The 27,983-nt window shown below is 43.2% G+C and overlaps 1 protein-coding gene across 25 annotated transcripts in view; it reads right to left on the bottom strand.

Annotated features, from left to right (window-relative positions):
* Positions 1-27,983, bottom strand: part of LOC123760692 (nuclear receptor coactivator 2) — a 562,651-nt gene that overhangs the window by 56,676 nt on the left and 477,992 nt on the right. For 16 of the 25 annotated variants that reach the window (XM_069328371.1, XM_069328357.1, XM_069328359.1 and 13 more), the window contains one exon: positions 17,014-17,430. The exons of 7 other annotated variants lie outside the window; for them this stretch is intronic. In XM_069328371.1, coding sequence (XP_069184472.1) covers positions 17,014-17,430 — 417 coding nt within the window. Of the gene's footprint in view, positions 1-13,933; positions 14,045-17,013; positions 17,431-27,983 lie in introns of those variants that run through there. 2 more of the 25 variants (XM_069328369.1, XM_069328375.1) reach the window with 2 other exon arrangements.

Genomic DNA, 27,983 nt, shown 5'->3' on the forward strand with positions numbered 1-27,983 from the left:
TATCTTCCAGATCGAAAACCATACTGTCTGTCTGATATTATATAATTTCTTTTACAGGTGTTCTACCCATTTAGTTTTGATTAGTTTTTCCAATACTTTCACTATTACACTTGTCAATGATACAGGTCTATAATTGAGCGGGTCTTCCCTGCTGCCACTTTTGTAGATTGGAACTATGTTAGCCCGTTTCCACACGTCTGCTACAATTCCTGTACACAGGGATGCCTGAAAGATCAGGTGAAGTGGAATGCTGAGTTCAGATGTGTGTGTACTCACCTAATTGTGCTTGCGGGGGTTGAGCTTTGGCTCTTTGGTCCTGGTCCCCCCCCCCCTGTGAGTGAGTGAGTGAGTGAGTGTACTCACCTAGTTGTGCTTGCGGGGTTTGAGCTTACATCATTCATTTTGGTATCAAATTGTTTGCAATACAAAAGCGCGCATTTTAAAACTGGTCCCATAAAAATCGAACAATAAATGTATAAAGGTGTAATGTATAGAACCAGTGTCCGTGGTGTAGTGGTAAGACACTCTCCTGGCGTTCCGCGAGCGCTGTGTCATGGGTTCGTATCCTGGCCGGGGAGGATTTACTGGGCGCAAATCCTTAACTGTAGCCTCTGTTTAACTCAACAGTAAAATGGATACTTGGTTGTAAAAACGATTCTTCGCGGCGGGGATCGTATTCCAGGGACTGCCCGAAACGCTACGCGTACTAATGGCTGTACAAGAATGTAACAACTCTTGTATAACACTGAAAAAAAAAAAATGTAATTTTAACAAATACTTTAATTTTGGACGTGCATCACTACACAAGTATACATAATCTTTCCAGTGTTCCGACCCCAATTGTCATGTTACATCGTTCATTATGGTATCAAATTGTATGCAATCTAAAGGCGCTCATTTTAATGAGCCCCTTTTTATTTTTAATTTCAGACGCAGACTGTCACCGGCGGGCGAAAATGTTAAATGGATGCTATATTGTATTGACGTGCTTTATTGAAGCTTATATGGGGATCTAATTTGTACATGACAGGGCTTACATTAAGGTTGTTATTACATTGTTTGATCAGAGCTGACTCAATCACATTTTGTTCAACAAAAGCCTTACTTTTAACAGTACGTTTCGCCCCACTGAAGTCAATAGAATGATCACAAAAACAGGAATGTAAATACAATGCACTGGAGTGCTGGGCTGTATGAATAGCATATGAATGCTGATTTTAAACATGAGGAAGAGAGATTTACCAGTCTGGGCGATGTAAACACATGCACACTCATTGCAAGGGATGGAGTACACACAACCTGCTACAGATGAGGGCGAGTCCTGAATTAACATGGACTTAACTGTATTATTATTTTGGAACACTGGGTTAATATTAAGGTTTTTCAGGGCTGGGGCAAGATTTACTAGTCCATCAAAATATGGTAATACAAACGAGTTTTTTAGTTCTGGTTTAGACTTGGGAACTTGTTTGTAGAACTCGACCAACATTTGAACTTGACCAAATGCTTAAGGGGGCGTTACCATGGTTTCATAAAAGTTGTTCAATGTCTACCATTATTTTTTGACTAGTTGTATATAAAAAGGGCTGCAATTGTTCCAAGTTTCAGTACTGCAGCATAAATAGAAAGGGAGATTTTACAAATTTTCAAGTGTAAATAAAAAAAATACCTTTCAGATATAATCATTCTATGTCACTTTTCTGACACATTAGCATATAATAAAGGCTTGCAACTTAGGGAGTTTCCAAAACATCTTTAGTTTTCCTAATACAAATAGTCAAAGTTCCCCCCAAAAATTATGCAAATATGTCATGTTTATTGCTATTATAAAATCAATAAATGAACTTAGGAAAAAACGCTAAGTCGCGAGTGTAGACACATATACAGTGGTACCTCGCATAACGAATTTAATCCGTTCCATGTTCGTCATGTGAAACGGACGTCATACAAAACGAGTGTCCCCCCATGTAACCAGTGTGATGCACTGTGTTTATTGTGAAATTTCCCCAGAGTGCATGACATCAAATGTTCCCCAAAATAAAATTTTTCTTTGTAAAATGATAAATTACCGTCCCTGAACATGTCTATGTAAAAATAATTACCAAATTCCACTTACTTTGGCTGTGAGGGCGTGGACAAGGTGCGCTGTGACGTCATCAGGGCCTGGTCGCCCGTGTGTGAAGCTCCCAGACACGGTCGCGCAGGCCATTCAAGCACCGCGTGTTGCCACAAATATATTTTCAAATATTTTTTCTATGCATTTCCAATGCGGTTTTATTTGTTTCATTTATCGTATATGATGCATATTTGTGACCTTTACAATATGTATACAGTAGAATGTTCATAATTTTCCATGAAACTGTGATACATGTGTCAGTAATGTGTCCACAATAAATGTTTATTGTCACAATATTACGTGGTAAAAATTCACTAATATTACAATATGTACAGTTTCACATACTATTTACACAGTAACACACTGTATTACACACTCAGTACTTTGGAGGTGCATAATAGTCAACGAAGTAGTCCGTGGTACACAGCGCGACTTTGCTCTCCTTGCACCAGCTACAGATAGATTTTTGCTTCCTGTTTTTGCGTGCACCCTTGGCTTTAGTACTTGTAGGTGGTATGTAGCCAAGCTTGTAAAGCATAAAGTAGTATTGAAACGATTATAGGAAAAGCTCAATTTGTAAGGTAGTCTTGAAAAGATCGCTTTGTAAGGTCCCACACAGGAAGAGATTCAGCAAGCCTCAAAGAGTGTCCATCAGTCAGGAAGAGATTCAGCTAGCCTCAAAGAGTGTCCATCAGTCAGGAAAAGATTCAGGTATTCTTGAAAATATCAATGAACACCACCACCATGGAAGCCGCTAACACTGTTAATCTATGCTACTTGTATCAGATGCATCATCACTGAACGCAGAAAACGATTCATCTATGTATCATCTATATACATTAGAGATGGCAAGGGTGGGGCTCAGAGCTACACCTGGATACGCTTGCTGTATCATCCTCATAGGTGCTGTATCACTGGCATCCGACCGTTGTGTTAAGCCCTTATTGCGCCTAGCTTCACCAATGTTATGACCCTTATGTTCTTCAAACAAAAGGGTCTGAATTGCACCGACTGAGCACAGTCTTTCAACACCGTGTGGGACAGGTGTTTGAGAGCCAGAGGCACGTGTGCCACAAATGGTTGCTCACGCAGTACTAACCCAGCCAGCAGCCCTTGTCTTTCATATTCGTTATGGCAAAAGGTTCGTTCAGTTTTTGTTGGGTAGGCTGCTCCATTATGACAATCTTTCTTTGTTTCAAATGTGTTCCATATGTTTTGTATTTGTCACTTACGTCTCAATAATGGAGCAGCCTACCCGACAAACACTGAACGAACCTTTATGACATTTGTCCATTTTTCAAATTGTTTCAACAGTTCTTTTATTTTTCGTTTTTTTTTTTTTTTTAAGAAACATGGAGCAGCCGACCTGTAGACCACCGAACGAACCTTTTTGACATTTGTACTGGTTTTCAAAATTCTTCATTTTTTTATTATTTACGTTTTTTGTATGTAAGAAACATGGAGCAGCCTACCTGCTGACCACCGAACGAACCTTTTGCTATAAGGCAAATGAAAAATAAATATTGAACACATTTGAAGAAAGGAAAATGTCATAATGGTTTATTCAGTGTATGTAAGGTAGGCTTCTCCATTATTGAGACGCAAATGACAAATAAAAAACAAATGGAACACATTTGAAACAAAGAAAGATTGTTATAATGGAGCAGCCTACCTGCCGAACACCGAACGAACCTTTTTGACATTTGTTGTATATCAGACATTTCATTTCTTTTTTCCTACAAAAACGTCAATGCTTTGCAACATCTCAGTAGTCACCCTTTTATATCCCAGCATCATTAGCATCTTTAAACAAGAACAACATAATTTATGTGCATCGTCGGAGGCGTCTAAGAATGTGCAAGAAGCAGCGCGACCCCACCATGTGGTGTTGACGTTACTCAAACCAGCGTTCGTCATAAGGGACGATTTGACGCCGATCGGGCCGTTCGTTACCCAAAATATTCGTCTTTTGGGGCAATCGTTATGCGAGGTACCACTGTACTTTACATATAAGGTGTAAGTTTCATGTAAATTGAATAAAAAATGAAAAAGTTATTTGAACGTTTATGTTAGTTGAAACTACTGAAAACAAATAAGAAAATAATAAAGTCTAAGGTGCTGCCATCTGTGGCTGATGTTGACATCAACCAGTTTTCTCCAAAATTGGCACCCTTACAGATAGGCTTATGTACAGTCAGGTGTATAAGTTTCATGCAAATCGTCCGATAAAAAAAAAAAAAAAAAAATAACTTATTTTTTTCTAATAAAACCAATTTTAATATTTTTTTAATATACTGTATGCTATTGTGATAGCTGATATATGCATCATTTCCAATTTGGTTTTGAATAACACCATTGGATAGAGCAGTTTTTCTGTACAAGAGTAACTTTTATTTCGGTTGGGATCTGAATTCCTAGTTCAGCCAGAGGACTCTGAAAATGACATTACTTGGTGCAATATCGAAAAAATCAAATTATGATTCTCCATCTTCTTTGTGCACCGATTCGTGACTGCTAGCAATTTCATATCCAAACTAATTGGAAAAATTTTAAGCTTCATTGGGTAGAACATTTTTGGGTGGGATTCAGAATTATTATTAAAAAATCAGTGCTATTTTTGGTCCTGCTCTATATTTATCTTTACATCTTTGTAGTATCGTGTCAGCAGGTCAAACATTGCTGTTTACTTATCTGTGCATTTACTTGCAATAAATACACAAATAAATAAAAAACAATATTAATATTAATGTATTACAGGGCTTACTTGAAATTACTGTATTCAGTTAGTTAAATAATTTGAATTGAATTCGATTACGGATACATCATGAATCAGGATTCCATTGGTTTATTGCCATGTGCTATTGCTAGCCATGAGCGTGGCTCTTCTGAATGTCACTTGACAACCTCCACTCCCAACAAAGGCTTGAAGTTTCTAAAACAGTATAGTGCAGAAGATCAAAAACTGATAGCAAAGCAAAGTAAACTGAACTTGGATGGAGAATCTCAAGTATGCCTCCATCATGAAGCTTTGCTGTTGACGAAATTTGAATTTTTGCAAAAACTTGCTGCAATTCCTTCAAGAAGAAATGTTATGTAAAGCGAAAAGATTTGTGACCAATCACAGTAGCTAATGCAGAGGATAATCGTAGGATAAGACGCCACATGAGGCTTGGGAACCTGTCAGACACCCAACTAACAAACAGACTTGGGAACCTGTGAGAAAGTGGGCCGCCTGTGGCTGCTAGCCTTGCCTGGCGTGGCCCCTAGGCGATGAGGTTGCCAATCTTTTAGATTAGTAGTCGCTCAGCCACCATGGACCAAAGCAAGGATTACACTAATAATGGATAAATTTGCCTTCTGCAAATTGCCATGCTCTGGATTTGACAGCCTGCAATAGCCTACAATATACGTACGCCTCACATATAAAAGTGTCATTTTCAGAGTCCTGTGGCTGAACTAGGAATTCAGATCCCAATCTAAATAAAAGTTACTCTTGTACAGAAAAATCTGCTCTATCCAATGGTATCATTCAAAACCAAATTGGGAATGACACATATTGAGATATTTTGAGATATATTGGCAGTGATATTAGCATGGATTGGTTGCTAAATGGCTACCGAAACTTCATTTTTGATTACACTACTGTATTCCGCACCAAATGTTGCCCTGGTATGCTAAATTTCACACCTCTATGGGCACTAATCGTGATTTAACAAAGGGTCAAAGTTGGCAATTTTTGTGGTATTTACGCATTAATGGGACGAGAGCCCATTCAATATGGACCTGTTATTTAAGAACCAAAGCAGACTGAGCTCTAATATTTTGCACATTTTCATTTGGGGGTCTAGGGCTACTTTATTACAAAATTTCATTAGATTTAGAAAGGGTCGAGTGGGAGGCCTTTGGTGAATTCACATGGAATGACCCTCTTACCGATTCTATGAATCATGATGTCTAAACAAGGCAGAACACCATTCTCTTCATTCTCAATTGTGAATTTAATTGACATAACCAGCAAATTAAGTTGAATGAGAAAATCAGTTTGGTCATGGTTAACCGGCCACAGGCATAAAATATCGTCAACGTACCTATACCACACCAAATTCGAGGGTAAAATCCTGGGTAAAATACAATGGCATCTCGACTTACGACTGCCCCTACTTACGAATTTTTCGAGTTACGACAAATTTCATTGGAAAATGCGACTCAACTTACGACCTTTGCCTCGACTAGCGACTTTGTTGATACGGGTATGGGTCGACCGATCACGTGGTTCCTGATGGCACGGCCAACCCCGCTTCAATTTATCAAAGCCTCCTGCTTAGAGACGATTGTGCTTGTAAAGAATGTCACTATTGTTGTGCTTTTAAAAGTAATTATCATATACAAGTATCACTCCATGGGTCCCAAGAAAGTCAGTGGTAAGGTTCAACTTAAGAAAACACATGTGAGGATGACCACAGAGGAAAAACAAGAGATCATTGGTAATCATGAAAATGAGGGTTGTTGATGTAGAGTAGAGGATGTCCCTTCCTCATTTATTAAGAAAATGTGTGCAGTATGGGAAAAATTGCAAAGTTTTGCTGAAAAGTGTCACCAAAATCGAGCTGTAGCAGGCCATTGTGTTAACCTTTTTAATAACAATGAGATGTCTCACTTCATACAAGTGTTACTGTACAACGTGGGGGAAAAAAGTGTCGTTAGACAGGTTTTTAGTGACAAAAACATGCAGTGAGCCACAAGCAGGTCTTAGTGGTATGCAGGCAAAGCATAGGAGTGAGAGTACCCTAGAAAAGTCATCACTGCCTGATGTTATAATGGAATGCAACTCCCCTTCCAAACACTAACACCTCTCCTCCTCCTCACCCTCTTTCATACCCCAACAGAGTTCTCATTCATGGTAAGATATACATACGGTACTGTATTGTTGCTAGTAAAAATGAGTGTTATTCAGAATAAAATGTATTTTTAAGTTAATATTTTTGGGGGTGTGGAACGGATTAATTCAATTTACATTATTTCTTGTGGGAAAATTTGTTTCGACTTACAAATTTTCAACTTACGACCCATCTCTGGGAATGGATTAAATTTGTAAGTTGTGGCCTCACTGTATTTGTTTCAAAACACTCCATGTAAAAATTGCTCAAAACCGGGGAGAGAGGAATACCCATCGTTGTGCCAAATGTTTGTTTATAAAATGAATAATTAAAGCTGAAATAATTATCTTTAATGCACAATTTTATGAGTTCAACAATGGTGTTAGTAGGTAAAGTTATTTAGGAAGTTGATCCCGTAAGAACGCCAACAGGAACTCTAGTGAACAGAGCCGTTACATCAAAAATCAAAATTTAATTTCAAACCAAACAACTTGTTAAACAAGTCCAACTTGTTTGTTATGTGTGAGTTGGAAATGGAACTTCCTACCAGGGACTAGACTTGGACAAGCCATTTGGAAAGTCTATATGCCATACATCCAACAGAACTAATAATAGGTCTTGCAAGATTATTGAGTTTGTGTTTTAATAAGACCATATAGATATGGTAGGGAAGGGGGAACGAATTAAAAACTTAAGAATCAACTCCTTATCATTCTTGAGCAAGATTTTAAAGTTCTGTTAAAATGTGCAATAACTTTTTCAATAGGGTTTCTATTAATAGGTAAGCAAGTATCTCTGTCATCCAATAACAGGTTCATTTTCTGGGGGGAACCCCTTCGGCTCCCCGGAGGTTACTAGGCTGATATGGTAATGTCAGACTTTGGCATCAGTCATGTGTATGGAGTTCTGTGGGCCTACCGGGGACCACGAGCCAGAATCTGGTCCTCTCAGAGAGGCTTGGGAAGCAATGGCTTATAGAAACTCCCTTGTGGTTAGAAGCCTTCTATGTCTGCCATTGACTGGGTCAGGCACCCCAAAAAGATAAGCATCCCAAAACAAACCCCTATTTTGGTGAAAATATTGCTACCAAAAGCCGAACAAGTGGATATAACTCCCCTAAAAGAAACCAGCAAACGAGCATGACGTCACATGTTGCCGTGCCACTGTCTGCACAGCTCCCCCCTCCCTGGGAGGGGGAAGGGAGAGCCCCCAGATACTCCCTACGCCGGCTATCCACCCACCAGTTCTTGGGCTGATGCTAGAGGCTAAGGTCGTGTGCTCTGGCTCCAGTGATTGTTTCAGCACTGTGCTTCGAGTGTGGTGGCTGTCTTCCAAGGGTGCGAGAGCCAGGAGTACTCGGGCTGCATGTACCTGGGGTTTCCTTCCCTAGGTGCCCTGTAAGTACTGCCCTTGGAGCTTGGGGTTACCTTCCACAAGTTTCTTGGGTCCTGCTTCTGTTGGGCCGTTTTACGGCTCGGTATTTCGGCCGCCCTTAGGGTACTTGGGTGTTTTGTCTCCCTTGTTTACCTTAGGGTAGGAGGCAGTTTTACATTGGTGGGGCGCAGGGTGCTACGCAGTTTGTTTTCACCAATTAAAGCTGCCGGCTCTGTTCCTCTGGGGTACGCTGTTCTCTTGCGGGGTTTTCTTTTTCTTTTTGCCTTGTAGGGGGGTCTGCCCTGATTCTTGCCCACTTGTGTTTGACCTATTACGGTTCTTCTCTGGTGGTGCCCCCTGCTAGTGTACACGTCCCTGGGGTTCTGTCTTAGTGAGTTTACTTGGTAGTTTTGGACACCGGTTAGCAGGACCTTGCCTGGGCTTACCTGGGCGTGAGTCTCGTTAAGTGCTCAGGGCCCCTGGGAAACCCCTGGGAGACGTGTGGGTCCGATGGATGTGACCCCAGTCCCCCCTCACTTCGTGCGAGTTTGAGGGTTGATCGGTCTCCTTGTCTCAGGGTGACCCCTCACTGTTTCTGCCTCGGTCACACTGCCTGTTGGGTCTGTGACACTTTCGACCCTGAGTCCTGTGAGTTCTGCTGCTTGTTAATGACTCCATTCCCGCCAAACACACACCAAAACTACGAAGTTGGTACAACGTTCGAACAAGTTTTAACACCTCCTAACCAGTTATAACAACCAATCCAATAAGTTGTAACAACGTTCTAATACATCATAAACACATTAAGCCAAGATATAACAACTTTATTGCAAGTTTTAACAAGCGAAAAATAGAGACAGTTACGGTTTGTGTTTCCAGGGTTTACCCAGTCTAGTGATAATGTTTTACAGGAACAGGCAGTGCAGGTGTTGCATGCGCATTTCAGGTTGTTGCAACGCGCTTGGTTGGTTGCTCACCCGGATGCCCCGGGGCTGCCCCATTTTGCTTATAGGGACCCGGATTTGGGGGTGGGGGTCGCTTCGACCTTGGTTCAGCTTGCCCCCCCTCGTCGTTCCCCTCCTGTGGTTCATTCTGGTCCCTTCCCCCTCCTGTGGTTCATTCTGGTCCCCCCCCCCCTTCTCCTGTGGTTCATTCTGGTCCTCCCCTCCTGTGGTTCATTCTGGTCCTCCCCCCCCTGCTTTTGGCCTCGAAGAGCCTGAGGTTTCGGAGCCGGAGCAGGGTTTAGCTGGTCTTGAGACTCGGACAGCCTTAGGGTATGCCCCCTTCCAGTGTGACAATGGAGGCATTCGAGTCTGGTCTCCCTGCCGAAGCCACCGGGTCTGACCAGTGACTTCCCTTCCGTCTGGCTTACGCGGCCGCGCCGGCCTTGTCTTTTGATGCCTGTGCTTTGGGAGATGACTCAGCCCTGAGTCCTGCAGTGGAGGATCCTGGGTGCGGGGGAGGGCTGACTTGGGGGCCTTGGGACCCACTAAACCCCGCCTGGGTTTTTCTGCCCTCTGAGCGGGGCTGCTTGTTACAAGGAGTGGGGTTTTCTTTTTCCCCCGTCTGTGTATGAATTGAATTTGGTGTCTGCTCCTCCCCAAGTTCGGTTCCGTGTCCCCTTGGGTGCATCGGTTCCGTCCTTCCGGAGGTTTTTGGCTTCTCGCATCCAACCTTCTGCGGTGCGGGCAGCCCTTGCAGCTTACCTCCTGCGTGACCCAGATTATGCCTTGGTGATGGACCTGCCTTCTTTCAGGTTTGAGACTTTGTTCCCTTTCTGGGTCCATTACAAGGTTCCAGAGTTGTCCTGGCTGGCTGATGGTCCTGTCTTTGCTTTGGAGGCTTGGCATTCTGTCTGAATGAGTGGTGAGCAGTGACCGCCTACCAGCTAAGTCCCTCTGTTTTTCCCCTGTGGGTAGTTAGCTCCAGGGAGCCAAGGGGGCTCCCCCAGAAAATTAGCATTGAATGTAATGAAATGTCATTTTCTGGGTAAGACCCAGAGGCTCCCTGGCATCCTTGCCTCCCTCTGATCGGCGTTTTTTTCACGTGTTTTGACATCTTACCTCAGAACTGACGGGTGGATACCTGGCATAGGGGGTATGGGGCTCCCTCTTTCCCCTCCCTGAAAGGGGGGGAGCTGTGCATACAGCGGCGTGGCGACATGTGACGTCATGCTCGTTTACTCGTTTCTTTTAGGGAAGTTTTATCCACTTGTTCGGTTTTTGGTAGCAATATTTTCACCAGAATAGGGGTTTTGGGACGCTTACCCAAAAAGATGCGAGATGCAGCTTCCCCCTTCCCCCTCTTGGGGAGGGGGAAGCTGCGCAGACAGCGGTGCGGCGACGTGTGATGTCATGCTCGTTTGCTTGTTTCTTTTTGGGGAATTCTATCCACTTGTTCGGCCTTTGGTAGCAATTTTCACCAGAATAGGGGTTTGTTTTGGGACGCTTACCTTTCTGGGTGCCTGACCCGGTCGATGGCAGACATAGAATGCTTCCAACCACACTGGGGTTTCTATAGGCCATTGCTCCCTATGCCTCTCTAAGGGGACCAGGTTCTGGCTCGTGGTCCCCGGTAGGCCCACAGAACTCCATACACATGACTGATGCCAAAGTCTGACATTAACATATCAGCCTAGTAAGCTCCGGGGAGCCTCCAGGTCAAAACCCAGAAAATGGTGTTTCATTACATTCAATGCTGGTTTTTTGGACGTAGTCATCGTTATTCATGATGCCAACAGCAACGTATTTTTTTTATTAAGAAATAACAAAAATATTTTAAATTGGAAAGAAGTTAAAATACCCAAAATCTGTATTGGATGTCGCATTTGGTCAAGCAAAATGGATGTTCTACACACAAGCTCCCACGTCTAAACCAGAACTAAAAATCTCGTTGATATTACCATATTTTGATGGACTACTAAATCTTGCCTCAACCTTGAAAAACCTTAATATTAACCCAGTGTTCAAAAACAATAATACAGTTAAGTCCATGTTAATTAAGAACTCGCCCTCGTGTGTAGCAGGTTGTGTAATTACCTAAGTGTAATTACCTAAGTGTAGTTACAGGATGAGAGTTACGCTCGTGGTGTCCCATCTTCCCAGCACTCTGTCATATATCGCTTTGAAACTACTCACGGTCTTGGCCTCCGCCACCTTCTCGCCTAACTTGTTCCAACCGTCTACCACTCTGCTGGCAAAAGTGAATTTTCTTATATTTCTTCAACATCTGTGTTTAGCTAGTTTAAATCTATGACCTCTTGTTCTTGAAGTTCCAGGTCTCAGGAAATCTTCCCTATCGATTTTATCAATTCCTGTTACTATTTTGTAGATAGTGATCATATCACATTTTTTTCTTCTGTCTTCTAGTTTTGGCATATTTAATGCCTCTAACCTCTCCTCGTAGCTCTTGCCCTTCAGTTCTGGGAGCCACTTAGTAGTATGCCTTTGCACTTTTTCCAGTTTGTTGATGTGCTTCTTAATAAGATATGGGCACCACACAACCTCTGCATATTCTAACTTTGGCCTAACAAGTCGTGAACAATTCCTTTAGTATATCGCCATCCATGTATATAAAAGCAATTCTGAAGTTAGAAAGCGTGGCATAGGTTCCTCGCACAACGTTCTTAATGTGGTCCTAAGGTGATAGTTTTCTATCTAGAACCACCCCTAGATCTCTTTCTTTATCAGAATTCTTTAAAGATTTCTCACATAATATATAGATAGTGTGGGGTCTATGTTCTCCTATTCCACATCCCATAACATGGCATTTATTAACATTAAATTCCATTTGCCAAGTGGTGCTCCATATACTTATTTTGTCCAGGTCTTCTTGAAGGGCATGACAATCATCTAAGTTTCTTATCCTTCCTATTATCTTAGCATCATCAGCAAACATGTTCATATAATTCTGTATACCAACTGGTAGATCATTTATGTAGACAATAAACATCACTGGTACAAGAACCAAGCCCTGTGGTACTCCATTTGTGACATTTCTCCAGTCCGATACATTGCCTCTGATTACTGCCCTCATTTTTCTATCAGTCAGAAAATTTTTCATCCATGTTAGAAGCTTACCTGTCACCCCTCCAATATTTTCTAGTTTCCAGAACATCCTCTTATGTGGAACTCTGTCGAAAGCCTTTTTTAGGTCCAGATAGATGCAGTCAACCCAACCATCTCTTTCCTGTAAAATCTCTGTGGCTCTGTACTCCAACGCTTGCTATGTGTATGTGTTTACATCGACCAGACTGGTAAATCTCTTTCCTCACATTTAAAACAACATTCATATGCTATTCATACAGCCCAGCACTCCAGAGTATTATATTTACATTCCAGTTTATGTGATCATTCTATCGACATCAGAGGGGCAAAATACATTGTTAAAAGTAAGGTGTTTCATTGAACGAAATGTGATCGAGTCCGCTCTGATCAAACAATGTAACAACAGCCTTAATGTATGGCCTGGCATGTACAAATTAGATTCCCATATAGGCTTCAATATAGCACATCAATACAATATAGCATCCAGTTAATCTGTGTTTGTTTATTTATTTCCATCCAGCAGCACTTATATACTGTATATTATCCAGTGCTTTTGTTTTATACAGCTATCCTAATTTTCCCCTTTCCTTCACCCTTTTTGTCCCCCTTTTATCAGTTGGTTTCATCCCTTATCTTGGTGGTCAGGTGACCTGCCCTAGTGGGTATAAGGTCTACCTACCATGTTTCCTTCTTCATTCTATTTTGCACTGATGAAGGCAAATTGAACCAAAAATGCATTTAGCATTCTCTGTTTCACATGTGGTTTTTCCGCATACTTGGATCAGTGTTTTTGTGATCGTTGTTGCGCGCGCGCGCGTGCGTGCGTGCGTGCGTGTGTGTGTGTGTGTGTGTGTGTACTCACCTAATTGTGCTTGCAGGGGTTGAGCTCTGGCTCTTTGGTCCCGCCTCTCAACCATCAATCAACAGGTGTAGAGGTTCCTGAGCCTATTGGGCTCTATCATATCTACACTTGAAACTGTGTATGAAGTCAGCCTCCACCACATCACTTCCTAATGCATTCCATTTCTCAACCACTCTGACACTAAAAAAGTTCTTTCTATGTGACTCATTTGGGAGGCTTTAGTGAGGTTTAATTCCCGTAGCCTCTCCTCGTAGCTCATACCTCTCAGCTCAGGTACTAGTCTGGTGGCAAACCTTTGAACCTTTTCCAGTTTGGTCTTATCCTTGACTAGATATGGACTCCATGCTGGGGCGGCATCCTCCAGGATTAGCCTGACATGTGTGGTATACAAAGTTCTGAATGATTCTTTACACAAGTTTCTGAATGCCGTTCTTATGTTGGCCAGCCTGGCCAGTGTGTGTGTGTATTATACACATATATATATACACACACACACTGTATAGAAATAAGTGTACCTACCTACAATATCTATTACTTGTGTAAAGTTTACAAATGTTTATTATTCTAAAATTAGTCAACTCTCATCTAAGTACAGTATATGGTTGTCCTTTATGTATATTATTGATAAAAATACCACATCTCCGTTTAGAGTACCTACATCATTCTATAGAGAGTGTGCACGTAACGTCACGCTATGCTGACATCGCCATACTGCCGGTCAGCTCATGCCGACCTGCAGACGATGATCCAGTTTTCTCCCAAGCATATCCTAAAAAAATAATAATACCTGATACTTGTTGTGCTATGGGATGTCACAATAGATGTGATGAATTATAATATTTAATATTTTCAACGGATATATAGGCTGAAATACTGGTATTTACAGTCAAATTATGGCTCTCTGCTGGTGCCCATTAACTTCCCCTAATGCCAATTCCATGTATATAACAATGTCTGATAACTGGATCGAGGAATGTCATAGCAGACAATGGATCATGTTTGCCATCTTATCGAGCCAAATAAACTACGGAAGCGCTCCAAGGAACAAGCTGGCATACAGAAGAATATGCTGTACTCTTCAATATAGCCAGACATTTCTAGTATGATTTTAAGTGATTTCTTAGATACTGGCCAGATTTTAAAACATATGTGTGTAATATACATGTGATGGATTATTTAGCTAATCTGTTCAGATGCTGCATACTGTATGTGATTACAGTAACATATCATAGCGTAACCTAAACCAACTTTTAGATCGTTCATTAATACTTGCTATACTGAATGTCTAAAGGTCATAAAGCAACTTTGGCCTGTAGCATGATCCCATAAATTCATCCTTGTCAATCTTTGTATTACAATTTTTGTTCAATGATAAAAAAACACCAAAACTCCTGTAAAAATTTGTTTCACAGGAAAACAGCGACCAATTGATTAGGCTATATCTGAATTAGATGATAGGTTTATAATAAACTAAGAAGGTTAGCTTGGTAAGATTAGTTAGGTAAAATTAAGCACTGTTGGACTAGGTTAAACTTGGTTTGGCTAGGTTAGGAAAGGATATATTTAGTTAGGATAGGTTAGATGGGTTAAAGAGGTCAAGATAGGTTATTCTTCATTCATAAGGTTAAAGGTTTGCCTTAATTAGGTTCTGTTAATTTTGTTTTCAGCTAGCTTCAGTCTTCATATATTGTACCCAACTTTTACAAACCAACTTAGCATAGTGCTAATTTGCCATTCAACGAGAAAGACTGATATTACAAAAGTTCAAGTGTTCAAGTGTAAAACAGAAAAAAAAGTCCTGCTGGATTCTGCAGCTTCTTGGCAACTTTTCTTAATATGATCTACTCCAAAATATTAAATTATAATCTAAAATAAGCCTTTTGGCTCATATTATAATCCAAAATAAACCTCTGTGACCTGTGTACCTAGGTTTGCTTTATAGTTCTGTTCAACAGTAAATATTTGCAATGCCAATATGAAAACATAGCAAGATCATCCATAATTTACAAAGTTGCTCGGAAATATTGCATAACCCTGTTTTAATTGCCCAAAAATATTCTAAATGCTGGAAAGACAATTTTTTTTGTTTATGTGGAAGTTGAGTTTAAGGGTAAAGTAAGGGGGGTCACGTTTGTAAGAAAATACTGTACTCCAAATCCCCCATTAATCAATTTTATCACATTTTTTTCTGCATACAGTATATACAATATTGTATACTGGTATTCCGAATTTATTTTCTAATTAATTTCATCAACAGGGTATTTGTATATATACACAATGTGTCTCAAATAGGCATGTACAGAATTGTATATAACAAGCACGAAAAGGAAGTGTGAAATAGTCAGCAACATCAATTTTTTGTGGACTAGGCCCCTAGCAAGAACTGAGATGATGCCTCTTCATATTGCAAAGGCCAAAATTAAGTTCTCTTATGAGTCTACTCATTCACGAGCTCTGGAGTCATTATTGCAGATCAAGTGAGATTGTAAGATACATTTCACCCCAACTAGCCAGACTGTGAACAGCTGGGTTCACATTCTGAGCCAGTGAGGATACTGTAGTCAAACTGTGATAAGAACTAGTTGAAAATGGATTCAAAACTGAACATCGATTCGAACTTGAAAGCACTAGCTCAGTTATCACAGCTCAGCACGATAACCACTTTTACTTACAACAGATACATCAGCACTTATGCAATTACTATTGCAAGATTTCAGAATATCTCACAGCATCCAATCCTTGATAATTCACACAATTTGCTGAAAATCTATAAAGTCAGTATGGCACGCAATGATCATTTTGCCTTTCATGCAAAAAGATATCAATAAAAAACACAAGCACTTGGTGACGCAAGTGCACACTCTCTTATGAATGCTGATGAATCTTCAGCAGCAATATGGTTGTTAACATTTCTTATATACATTATATTGATTGTGTGCCTTCAGTCTGCCAGTCAGTGAAATTTCCTATGAAGAAAAATGTGATGCAACTTACCCAGCATGTTATTTCATTATAAACTTTCTACTCTAAGCATTCTTCCTTTGTATAGCATTTGAGAATAAAAATATTCAGCCCATATTTTTCATTTTCCTATCTTTAACATGTACTCCCTTTCCTGTATTCCTACTGTGGTAGTGCATACAGAATCTTTCCCAAGCATTTGGGTGCTAACTGCCAAATATATTTCAAGAAAACACATAATATTTGCTTTCTTACTGTTATCGGTATGATTAATTTTTAATCCTATGGCAGGTGATACTGTTATACTCCCTTTATACCTGTTAAAGTACAAATACTGTACCTATACTTACTATCATATAAATACATATTTTATTTCCCCTTTGTTATGACTATTTAAGTCCTTAAAATTACACTTAAAAAAGATTAAGGTGATTGTTTTAATGTCAAATTTTATCTTTAATTAAAATTATACTGTTTATTCCTATGATACAAAATAATACTTATTTACAAGAGTTCACATGATTATTGGTTTCCTTCAAATTTATCTCAAGTTGTCACAAGAAATAAGCACAAAAATTGTCTGGTCTTAGTAATGTTGGTATGATGTGCATACGAATAAAATATGGCTATCTTGCTATGTGCACATGATTATTATGACTACATATTAGTGATGTGCACATTAATATGAATACTACTTTGCTGTGATGTGCACAATGAGTATGAATGCTACCTAATTGTGATGTGCATATGATGGGTGGTGGGCAGGAGAGGACTTACCCGAAGAGGTCCTGGCTGGGTCAGGGGCCCCATAGTAGTGGGCAGCCACCTCATAGTTGTGGGGGTGGGGTGGGAGACCCCCCTCGTAGCCCGTGGGCATTACCCCTCCAACCAGCCCTGGCATACCACTCCCTGGTCCACCCCCACCCATAGGTGCTCCCCCCATCATATGAGCACCATCCACCGGCCCTGCTACTGACCCCATTGGGGAACCAGCAGAAGCCATTAATGAAGTGGGGAGAGACCCAGGGTGGTGGTGACCCATATGGGGATGGGCTAAGGAGGAAGGTGGTACAGAGTGTGGGCTGGGGAGGTGGCCGCCTGCAGCTGGTGGCAGGTGGGGAGGGGGTGCGGGTGGGTCATGGTGGTGGCCCGGGGCTGGCGGGAAGTGGTGAGCACTGCGCGGGGAGTGCACACCTAGAAAACACACCGCCCCAGGTCAGTCACCTTGCTGCAGTCGGCACACACCCATGCACGCTGTGATACCAGTGCACACACCCACTTATGCTGTGGTCAAACACGCACACACACACACTTGTGCATTCACATAACCCAGACTTGCACCACCAGTACCACACAGCCTACCATAACACAAACTAACTACGTTTTCTTAATAATAATAAACAAAAATTATAAACACATAAAAAATATTGGTGAAGTTATTATATTTAAATTAAAGTTCAATAGAATATATAGTTTCTGACCAAAATATAAAGTGCTTGATACCCAAATGTGCATAAATCTTTGATATTAGAAGCAGAGCAATAAAGAAATATGTTAATGAATTTACTGGTATAATCTTTTACTTTATATGTTCTTATGTATACAATAACCTGGATAAGAAAGCACATGAATCAAGCAGTGCCATTGTGTGCTACTTATATTCTCAACTCTCAAATTATTCAATAATACAACATTCTAAATTCATAATCTCAAAACAAAACACTTTATGAATAAACACTTAATGAATCCTAAGCCTTTCTATTTGTGATAACTTACATAATTCAATACCGTAGAGCAGAACACTACAGAAACTGGGGAACATCACATAAACAACATGATTGTGCAGATATCTCTTACTAAAAGGGTGCTTTTCAAAATACTTGGCCAGTAAAACCCCTGAACAATCAAGACATACCATATGGAATACCATAGACCCGTGATCTCGTATGTTCCCGGGTGCAGTCCTAACCTGGCCCCAAGATTTATATGTGGTTCCTGGCATTTGGTGCAGTTGTTGGTAGGCTTTGCTAGTGGTGGCTGGTGGTGGGTTGTCTTAGGGTAATTTCAAGCCTTGCTCACTCAGGGACAGATACAGCTGGTTTTGTACAGCAGAGGGAATAGGAATTACAGGAAAGGAAGGGTTGGCCACACTTTATAGGCTCAGTTTTGACAGGAATAAGAAGGAGAAATGAGTAACTCATACCAATAAGGAGATGTTGTTCAGATAGGTTGAGTGTTTAAGGTTCAGATAGTGAGTGTGCTTAAGAACTAACTATATTACAGTTTCAAGAAATAGAGGAAGAAGGTAAATGGTCCAGGGAAGAAAATCATTGGGATAAATACTGAACAAGGAAAAATATGAAACTAAGGTTTTAAGGCAAAGAATAAAAGCATGTATAAAAAGGCATAACAGTACCTAAGCATATATAAAAGGTATAAGATGAACGTTTCCGTTTAGCAGGGTAAATATAAATTAGATTAAAGTACAGTATAAGGAAGTGTATACAAAATAAAAGAGGAAAGCTTCAGTTCACAATATCTGTTTTTGTTTCAAAAAATGTTACAAAAGTTAAAGGCAAACTTAACTTTTCAAAATACAGAGGCAAGCCTTAGTTTATCTTTTTCTCGCAAAAGTTGAAGAAACCCTAAAAATATTATCTCCTACTCTTTTCTAATATAGTACAATGGAATATTACTGTTCCAGGAACAACACCTTTGGCTATTCGAGATGCCTTCTTAAATTTAAATAAAAAGGCAAATTTTCATTTATTATGATACAAGGTAATGAATTTTGCTTTATATTGTGTACTAATAATAGATCATATTATGACTGCTGTCTTACATACAAAAAACCAGCGTTGAATGTAATGAAGTGCCATTTTCTGGGCGAGACCCGGAGCTCCCCGGAGCTATCCGGGCTGATACGAATGTATTAGATCCTACAACAGTCAAAGCGAATAGAGTTCTTAGGCCTACTGGAGACCACGAGCCAGAACCTGGCCCCCTCAGAAAAGCACGAGGAGCAATGACCTATAGAAACCCCCCAATTTGGTTGAAAGCATTCTATGTCTGTCATTGACTGGGTCAGGCACCCAGGAAGGTAAGTGCCCCAAAACAAACCCCCTATTCTGGTTAAAAAAAATTGCTACTGAAAGCTGAACTAGTGGACAGAACTCCCCAAATGAAAACGAGCAAATGAGCACGATGTCACCACGTGATCGGGCCGCTGTCTGCACAGCTCCCCCCCTTGAGGTTATCTTGAGGTTATCTTGAGATGATTTCGGGGCTTTAGTGTCCCCGCGGCCCGGTCCTCGACCAGGCCTCCACCCCCAGGAAGCAGCCCGTGACAGCTGACTAACACCCAGGTACCTATTTTTACTGCTAGGTAACAGGGGCATAGGGTGAAAGAAACTCTGCCCATTGTTTCTCGCCGGCGCCTGGGATCGAACCCAGGACCACAGGATCACAAGTCCAGCGTGCTGTCCGCTCGGCCGACCGGCTCCCCTCTCTAAGGGGGTGGAAGGGGAAGTCTCAGACCCCTGCGTCGGCTATCTACACCCCAGTTCTGAGGCTGGAAGTCAAAAACGCGCGAAAAATCACCAACTGGAGGGAGGGAGGGTTGCTGGGGAGCCTCCGGGTCTCACCCATAAAATGGCGTTTTATTACATTCAATGCTGGTTTTCTGGGAGAAGCCCCTTCGGCTCCCTGGAGCTACTTACCCAAAGGCAAAAACAAGAGGGACTTACCCGGGAGACAGTCGGCACTCGCTCCTCAACTCGAAGTCGAGACAACTACCTGCAACTGCCGACCCAATATGGCACAGGCCCGACTGGGACCAGGAACATTGACAAGGTAGCGAGCGGCCAGGACCCTGTTCGATCTCCAAAAACCCAGCGCCCTAATGTCAGCCCAAGACATGTTAACGAAGGCGGCAGCCAATGAAGCAATCTTACGAACGTAAGATTGCTTCATTGGTCCACAGTCTCTCCCTGGGCACAGGGAGAGACTGTGGACCAAATAACCCTCAGGATGACTTGAAAGACCAGAACCCTGAAACAGGGAAGAAGGAAAACCAGGTCAACCCAAAATGCGTCCCCGGCCATGAAGGCTGTGGTGCACAGGTAACGGCGGAGAGCCACAACCAGACACAACACATGATGTACCCCCGGCCGAACCAACCATCAACAACCCAAGGATCCCTCCGGAAACCAGCAGTCTCATTCTTCACCAGAAAAGGAGACGGCTGCATACGAACAAACCTACCACAAGGACCGAAAGAGCAGAAATCCCTGCGCTGGAGGAGAGCATAAAGCTCCCCTATCCGACCCCCAGAGGCCAATGCCAACAAGAAAAGAGCTTTGGAGAAACAATCCTGAATCAAAGGGGCCACCACAAAACAAGGGGAAGATAAAAAAAGAGAGCACCTGATCCAAGGACCAGGACAGATCAGGCAGTGCATAAGCAGACCGGAGGTGAAACAATGCCCAAGACAGCTTGCAGAATGGAGCCAAAGTAACATCAATGATGAACGCAAGCTGAAGCGGCTCCACCAGCACCACACAATACAAGACGACAGTATTCAGCATAAGATGATGGTCCTGAAACAACTACGAGAGAAAGGACAAGACCACCCAAACAGAGACCGAAGTAAGCCGGTGAAGGGACAAGAAATAACGCCAGGAAACTTCATATTGCCGCTGAGAAGAAGCACGCAGGTGGGACACCAATAACGAAGCCACCTGCTCACCATACAAGTAGCGATAGACTTGAGTCAGAAAGACCATACACAAAGACTCGAGGAGAAGATCGAACCAGCCTCGTAGCGGACCGATCTGATTTACTGAAAGGGGCGGAGTCGCGGGATGACCCCCTGGGTTCAGACACCGAACAAGCAGCGCCTGAAACCAAGGCTGGGCTGGCCACCAAGGAGCCAAGAGGACTACTCTCCCTTGTTAAGTCTCTAAGCGAGCTAGGACCTGGAGCAACAACTGAACAGGGGGGGAAAGACGTACAAGTAACCCCACCTCGACCAGTCCTGCCGCAAAGCATGGACCCAAATGGTCTCGCACTTGGGGAAGAGTGCCACGTATATCCCGAAACGCCACGACCACGCCGACACAAAGAGGTCCACTTCCAGGAGCCCGTACATTCAGGGAAGCCAACTGAATGAGTCGGCGTCGACCATCCATTCCGCGGACAGGGAAATGAACCGAGACAGGCTGTCCGCCAGAATGTTGCACACCTCCCGAACGTGAACGGCAAGGAGAGCCAAGTCCCGAGAACTCAAAGAGCCAAGGACCCCAAAGAGCCAAGGACTGCATCGAACCCTCTTGGTTCAGTCAATGAACCACTGGGGAGCAGTCGAAACCCTCCAAACCGACTCCCACACCGCCACAAACTCCCGCACGTGCTGTGAGCCCGATGGACGGACGGACCCCACCACCCCTGGTGAGCACTGGTCACAAAGCCCTAGCCAAGAGATGAAGCATCCGTGAACACATCGAGCGAGAGCTTGGGTAGGCGCCAAGGCACTGTACCCTGAAAAACCCGAAGAGGAAGCTGGTGACGCAGCAGTTGTCTCAAGGCATCCGGAGACTGAACCCAGCAATCGCAAAAGAGGTGGAAGGGACATCCTCGAAGGAACCAGAGCAGCCAATGAAGCTAAACCCCGACCCGGTGGGTAGACCATCACGGCAAGTTCAGGCTCCCGCACAACCCCTCGAGCAACTGCTGGGTGACCCAGGAGCCCTCCAGAAACAGGCGAAGGCGGGACCACAGCTAAAGGCGAGACTCCGGAGGAGAGAGACAAGGAAGCAGTCCGAGACTCCCACACATGACCCAGCCAAGACCGAACCTGAGAGGGAACCAGATGGGACTTCCTCCAGTTCACCAGGAACCCGAACCCGCGAGCTGGAAAAGAACCAAATCCTTGGCGACTAGACAAGTGGACTGGCTTGGAGCCCACACCAACCAGTCATCAAGGAAGGCCAGAACCCGAACCCCTAAGAGACGCAGATGGGCCACCATGACCCAGGTAAGGCGTGTGAACATGTGAGGTGCCAGATTCAAGCCAAATAGAAGGCAACGAAAGTAGTAACCCTGACACCCACAAAAACCGAGCCAGTCCCTGAACCCCGGATGAATCGGAACATGCCAATGTGCGTCCTGGAGGTCCAGGGACACCATCCAAGTGCCCGAATCCAAGAGAAGCCAGACCTGGGACAGAGTAGTCATCTGAAAAGAAAAGCAATAGACCCAGGGATTCAGACAGGACAAGTCCAGAATGAACCTCAGGTTCGCACAATCACATTTCGGGACTGTAAACGAACCGGAAAACCACCTGAGAAACGCCGTCATTTCAACCACGCCTATGCACAGCCACTTCAAGATGATCAGACAGAGCACAGGAGAAGAGGCCTGCCCCACCAGCCCTGAACCCCCATTAGAATTAGGAGGGGCCACTCAACGCCACCACAGGCTGTCCGAAACGACCCAAAAAGCTCACAAATCGTGAGACCCGGCGTGAGCGAACAGCACGAGCTTCTCTTTTCCCCCATTGCCCTGTCACTGGGACGAACCGCGAAAGGGCCGACGCCCCTTGCAAGAACCCGATTTACGAGCAGAGCGATCACCGCACCAACCCGACAAAGTCGGGTCCGAGGTAGCGCCGGCACCGAAACTGGCACCTCCGACCTACCATGATGGGAGGAACCCCGAGCCCTGGCATGACCCTTCCGGAAGGCCCCCCCCCCCCCAAATAACCAACAAGTCCGACATGGGACGGCAACTAGAAGAAGCTGCCTGCAGATACTGCCCAGCCACAATATCTATAAACAGCAGGGGACAAAAAGGCGACAAAAACCTAAGAGCCAGGGCCCAAACAGATTCCAAGGAGGTTGCGAGCACTGCCTGCCAACATGTGAGACATGAAGCAAAAAATAGATCCACCACATCCCTTTAACTGCTGAAGCTGAACCCCTGGGACGTGTTCACTCACGGAGGCCTAGCGGGGGACCACCAAGATACAATCGGGTGAGACCAAAACCAAGGGGCAGACTTCCTACCAGGCAAGAAAACAAAAAGAAAAGAAAAACCCTGCAAGAGGACAACGTACCCAGGCGGAACAGAGCCAGCCGCTATGAGAGGTGACAACTAGCTGCACAGTAGCCTGTGCCTCAACCAGTGACGAATACTACCCGCTAAACAGAGGCAAACAGGGATGAAAGAAACACCCCAGCTAACTCCAAGGATGGCCAATCATCAAGTAGCAAAAGACCTCGTGGAGTTAGCCCCCAAGGTGACTTGTAGAAGATGGACCCAAGCCCCAAGGGCAATACTTACAGGGGCACCTAGGGAAGGTGACCCAAGGCGCATGCAGCCCAAGTACTTGTGAATATACTCCTGGCTCAACGATAGCACCACACCACAAGGCACAGGACTGGAATCGGGAGCCAGAGTCGCACGACCTTTCCAGTCTCACATCAGCCTCAGAACTGGGGTGTGGATAGCCAATGAGGGTGGGGGGGGGGTGGTCAGGGGACATTCCCCTTCCCCCTCCATGGGAGAGGGGAGCTGCTCAGACAGCGTTGTGGTGATGTCATGCTCGTTTGCACATTTCTATTTGGGGGAGTTCTGTTCACTAGTTTGGCTTTCAGTAGCAATTTCCTAATCAGAATAGATGTTTGTTTTGGGGCACTTACCTTTCTGGGTGTCTGACCCGGTCGATGGCAGACATAGAATACCTTCAACCACACGGGGGTTTCTATAGGCCATTGCTCCTCGTGCCTCTCTGAGGGGGCCAAGTTCTGGCTCATGGTCCCCGATAGGCCTAAGAACTCCATTCGCTTTGACTGATGGCAGGGGTCTAATACTTTCATATCAGCCCGGATAGCTCCGGGTAGCTGAAGGGGCTCCCCCAGAAAAATACCTCATTGTAATAAAGCATTTAGAAGTTCATTTCATATTTCCTCCTGCAGTATTACTTTAAACTTCAGTACAAATAATATGAGTCCTTCAATGGTTCTTTCTACTAATGATAAACTTATGTTAAAAATTCAGAAGGCCTACTTATTTTGATATAAAACTGATTAGGCATAAAATTGCAAAAAATTTACAATGTGCACCTAAAGTATCGAAATGACCAAATCTCATTCATAGTGTAGCTAGTATTTTATAAATTAAAGCCATTATTAGAGCTAAAAGAATACCTCATACAGAATAAGCACTCAATGCAAGTTTTTATAATATGTTTATGATTAGCTGGCATTGAACCTAATTGAAAACCTAATATTAAATGTAATGAGATGTCTTTCTGGTAGAGCCTGTGGCTCCCTGAGCTAACTCAATGAGTTGGCTTCCGTTACTGAGCCACAACAGTCATAGGTGTCCTGTTGGCTTACCAGAAACCAGAACTAAAACCTGGCCCCTTCACAGAGCCACAGAGAGCTAGGGATTATTACAATCAACCACATTAAGAAAGCATCCAGAAAGCAAGTGAGGCAATACAAACAACTGCAAGGCTCACTTAAATGAAGCACTTAAAAAATCAACAATCTCTGTAAATGATTCACTTAAATCCAAATGGTTCACTTGAAACTGGGTTTCAATCCCCTTGTGCATATAGCCACCAACATGGGGGTGTCACAGAGGATTCTGACTTTCAGCCAGCTATGAATCATTATATAACATTTAGTGTCTGGCTTCTGTAAGGACCCACTTGGTGTCTCACTGAAACAATCTAACAATAACAAAGAAGGAAATAATGAAACTAGTTAAAAGAAGAGGTAGCAACTTTAAATCCAAAGATGAGACACTGGGCTGGGAAAGTCGGCTCAGGGCAACACAAGCCCAACTGGGACCAGGAACACTGACGAGTTACCAAGACCCTGTTAAACCTTTATAATGCCTGAGCCCGAATATCAAACCACGACATACTAGCAAAAACAGCAGCTAAAGCCCCTAACTTGTGAACATCGTGGGTTAGCAGGAAGATTGCAGGCTGGCTAGCGTTAATGACGCTGTGAACAATCTGGGATAAATGTGCCATGGAACAAGGAACCAAGGAAATCATATTGACAGCAGATCCACAGAAGTAGAAAAGTTGAAATTCAAGTAGCAACTAACTGCTACAACTGGTCACAACAAATGATGTACTCCTAGTTGGATAAATCAAGCACCAGTAACCAAACTATCCCTCCAGAAACCAAATAAATTATCCTCTGCCAGAAAATGAGAAGGATATAAACAAAGAAACCCACATCAGGGCCAAACCAACAGCAGGCAAGGCCCCCAACCATGCAGAACTGTCTCTAAGCAGAGGAGACAGAACTCCTCTGCAGAAGAACCTGACTGAGGGACCAAAAAGTATCAGCAGCAGCCAAAATTACAGCCTCCTTTGGAAAGAGGAGAGGTAAAAAGGGGAAGGCAGAAAGGAGGGTTAAGAACCAGAAAAAATCTAAAGACTGGGCCAACACAGCCTGCCAACACATGAGATGTGCCAAGTAAAATCCCACCACCACCATCTGCAGGAGGGAGCGAGCAATTTGGCCAGCACTGCCAAAGCCGGAACTGCAGTCAAGAAGGCAGCTACAACAAAGACAGATGCCAGCAAACCAAACTATAAGTGTATTAAACAGACATTTATGAATAAAGTTTTGAGCTTAAATTGAATTTGACATCCATGCCATCACTGGCTGATCCAAGAACAGCTCAACAACTGCCCAGACATGTAAAATCACCACTAAGTGGGTACAAGTCCAGTGGTATTTCCCAGTAAGGGCTCCAGAGAGCTGCTGGACATGGAGTTGCCACTCGCCCACGATATTGGAATGCACTGGAACAAACAAGCACTTATCAAGCAGCACAAAAGAAGCACATCCCAAGAACATCTGAAAGACATAACTCACTTCCCGCCACTCAAGCATTTGGGTACAACAGAAGCCTTGCAAAGCCCCCCAAGGAAGAGGGAGAACTATCATCAAGACAGGATGGATCAGGAACCTTGTACTGAAGCCATCAGGTAAAAGCAGACCCTGACTGCATGGAAGGTGAGTCCATATGGAAAGCAAAGTCCTGATACCACAGGAGGAACTGAAAAATGTTCACATGTACCAAAGATGGTAATAGACAGGAAAACAAAAACCTTAGTATATAACAATTCTGTGGAATTTGGGGGGGGGGAAGCAACAAGGGGGATAGAAGTAGTCCTTATCTAGAGTAAAATAACCTCATCAGAAGGAACTGTATCCCTGAAAATCCCTGGTCAAGCTACTTCTAAAGCTAAACCTTGACATGACTACAAAACCCTCAGGCATCTTAAAGCCCAGGCCAGGAAAGGAAAACCAGATGCTGGACGAATCCCACTAGTAGGAAAAGGAGGAGAGAGGGAACTTAAACCAGGTGGAATTTGTCAGCACCTCCAAACCTGGGTCCCTAAACACCCTAGGAGCAAACTTTGGGGCACCAAATTGAACACCACACCATGAACCATGAATGTGTGAAAAACGAACCCACAAGGCAGTAACTATATATTAAGTCTCCTGTTTTGATGCAGGCTCATAATAGAGACCCAACAAGTATAAACATTGCAGGACTCAGGGTTGAAAGTGTCACTGACCCAGCAGGCAGCATGACGGAGACAGACAGAATGACTATCTGCATCTTGCAAGGCTACTGAGCATCATTCAATCTCAAAAACAGCAGAAGCAGGCTCCATGGGTCATTACAAGCTACACCACAGAACTGCAAGGGAGTTACCAGGACCTGAAAGATTATAACCAAGTAGGACACTCAGGAACAAGGAATGTTCACCAAAAAAAACTCACTGAACACAGATTACAGGATAAACTCTGCTATGAAGAGTGTCTGCAGCAGACCATATAAACAAGCGCACAACCCCAAAATAACACAGAACTCCTTCAATCACATGGTCTCGCAGAGGAGTCAATGGTCGTGCACTATCCAGGGTGAGGCACTCCACCTTAATGGCCCGGCCTCTCAGAAGCGAACTACCGAAAACCCACTAGGGCAATGCTATACAAGTGCTTAGGGATGGGCAACCTAAATACATGCAGCTTGTAGCACAGATTATACAAAGTCTACACATGTAGTGCAGTTTGTAAATACATAGTCATGAAGCAAATACTAGAGATTAGGAAAAATATAGAAGCAAATGGCTCCCGCAGGATACAGTCCAAAAGACAGTCGGCACTTATCTTGGAAAAGAACTGGGATCCACTTTGTCATTAGGCACCTTGGGAAGATCAAAGCAGTCTAACATCAACAACAGTAACATCAACGAATCATAGCCGAGAGGCCCCGTAATGCAATCTTTTGGTCACTTTGAGCACCAGGGGGATTCGAACCAGTTTCAAGTGAACCATCTGGATTTGAATGAATCATTTACAGAGTTTGTTGGCTGTCTCAGCACCTTGTTTAGATGAAGCTTACAGCTGGTTTTATTGCCTAACTTATTTTCTGGGTGCTTTTTTAGTGTGGGTGATCATTATAATTTCCAGCTCTTTATGCCTTTGTGAGGTGATCAGGTTCTGGATCTGGTCTCCGGTAGCCAACAGAATACCTATAGCTGATGTGATTCACTAAGGAGGAAACAACTCAGCAGGCTAGCTTCAGAAAGCCACCAAGGGGCTCATCCAGAAATATATTAATGCATTAGTTAATAAATTGGTAAATTTCAATTACAAACTCTACTAGCTCTGGAAACAAAAATATAAGTGATAGAAAAAAGG

Source organism: Procambarus clarkii, chromosome 21 (assembly GCF_040958095.1).
Source record: "Procambarus clarkii isolate CNS0578487 chromosome 21, FALCON_Pclarkii_2.0, whole genome shotgun sequence".
Lineage (NCBI taxonomy): Eukaryota > Metazoa > Arthropoda > Malacostraca > Decapoda > Cambaridae > Procambarus > Procambarus clarkii.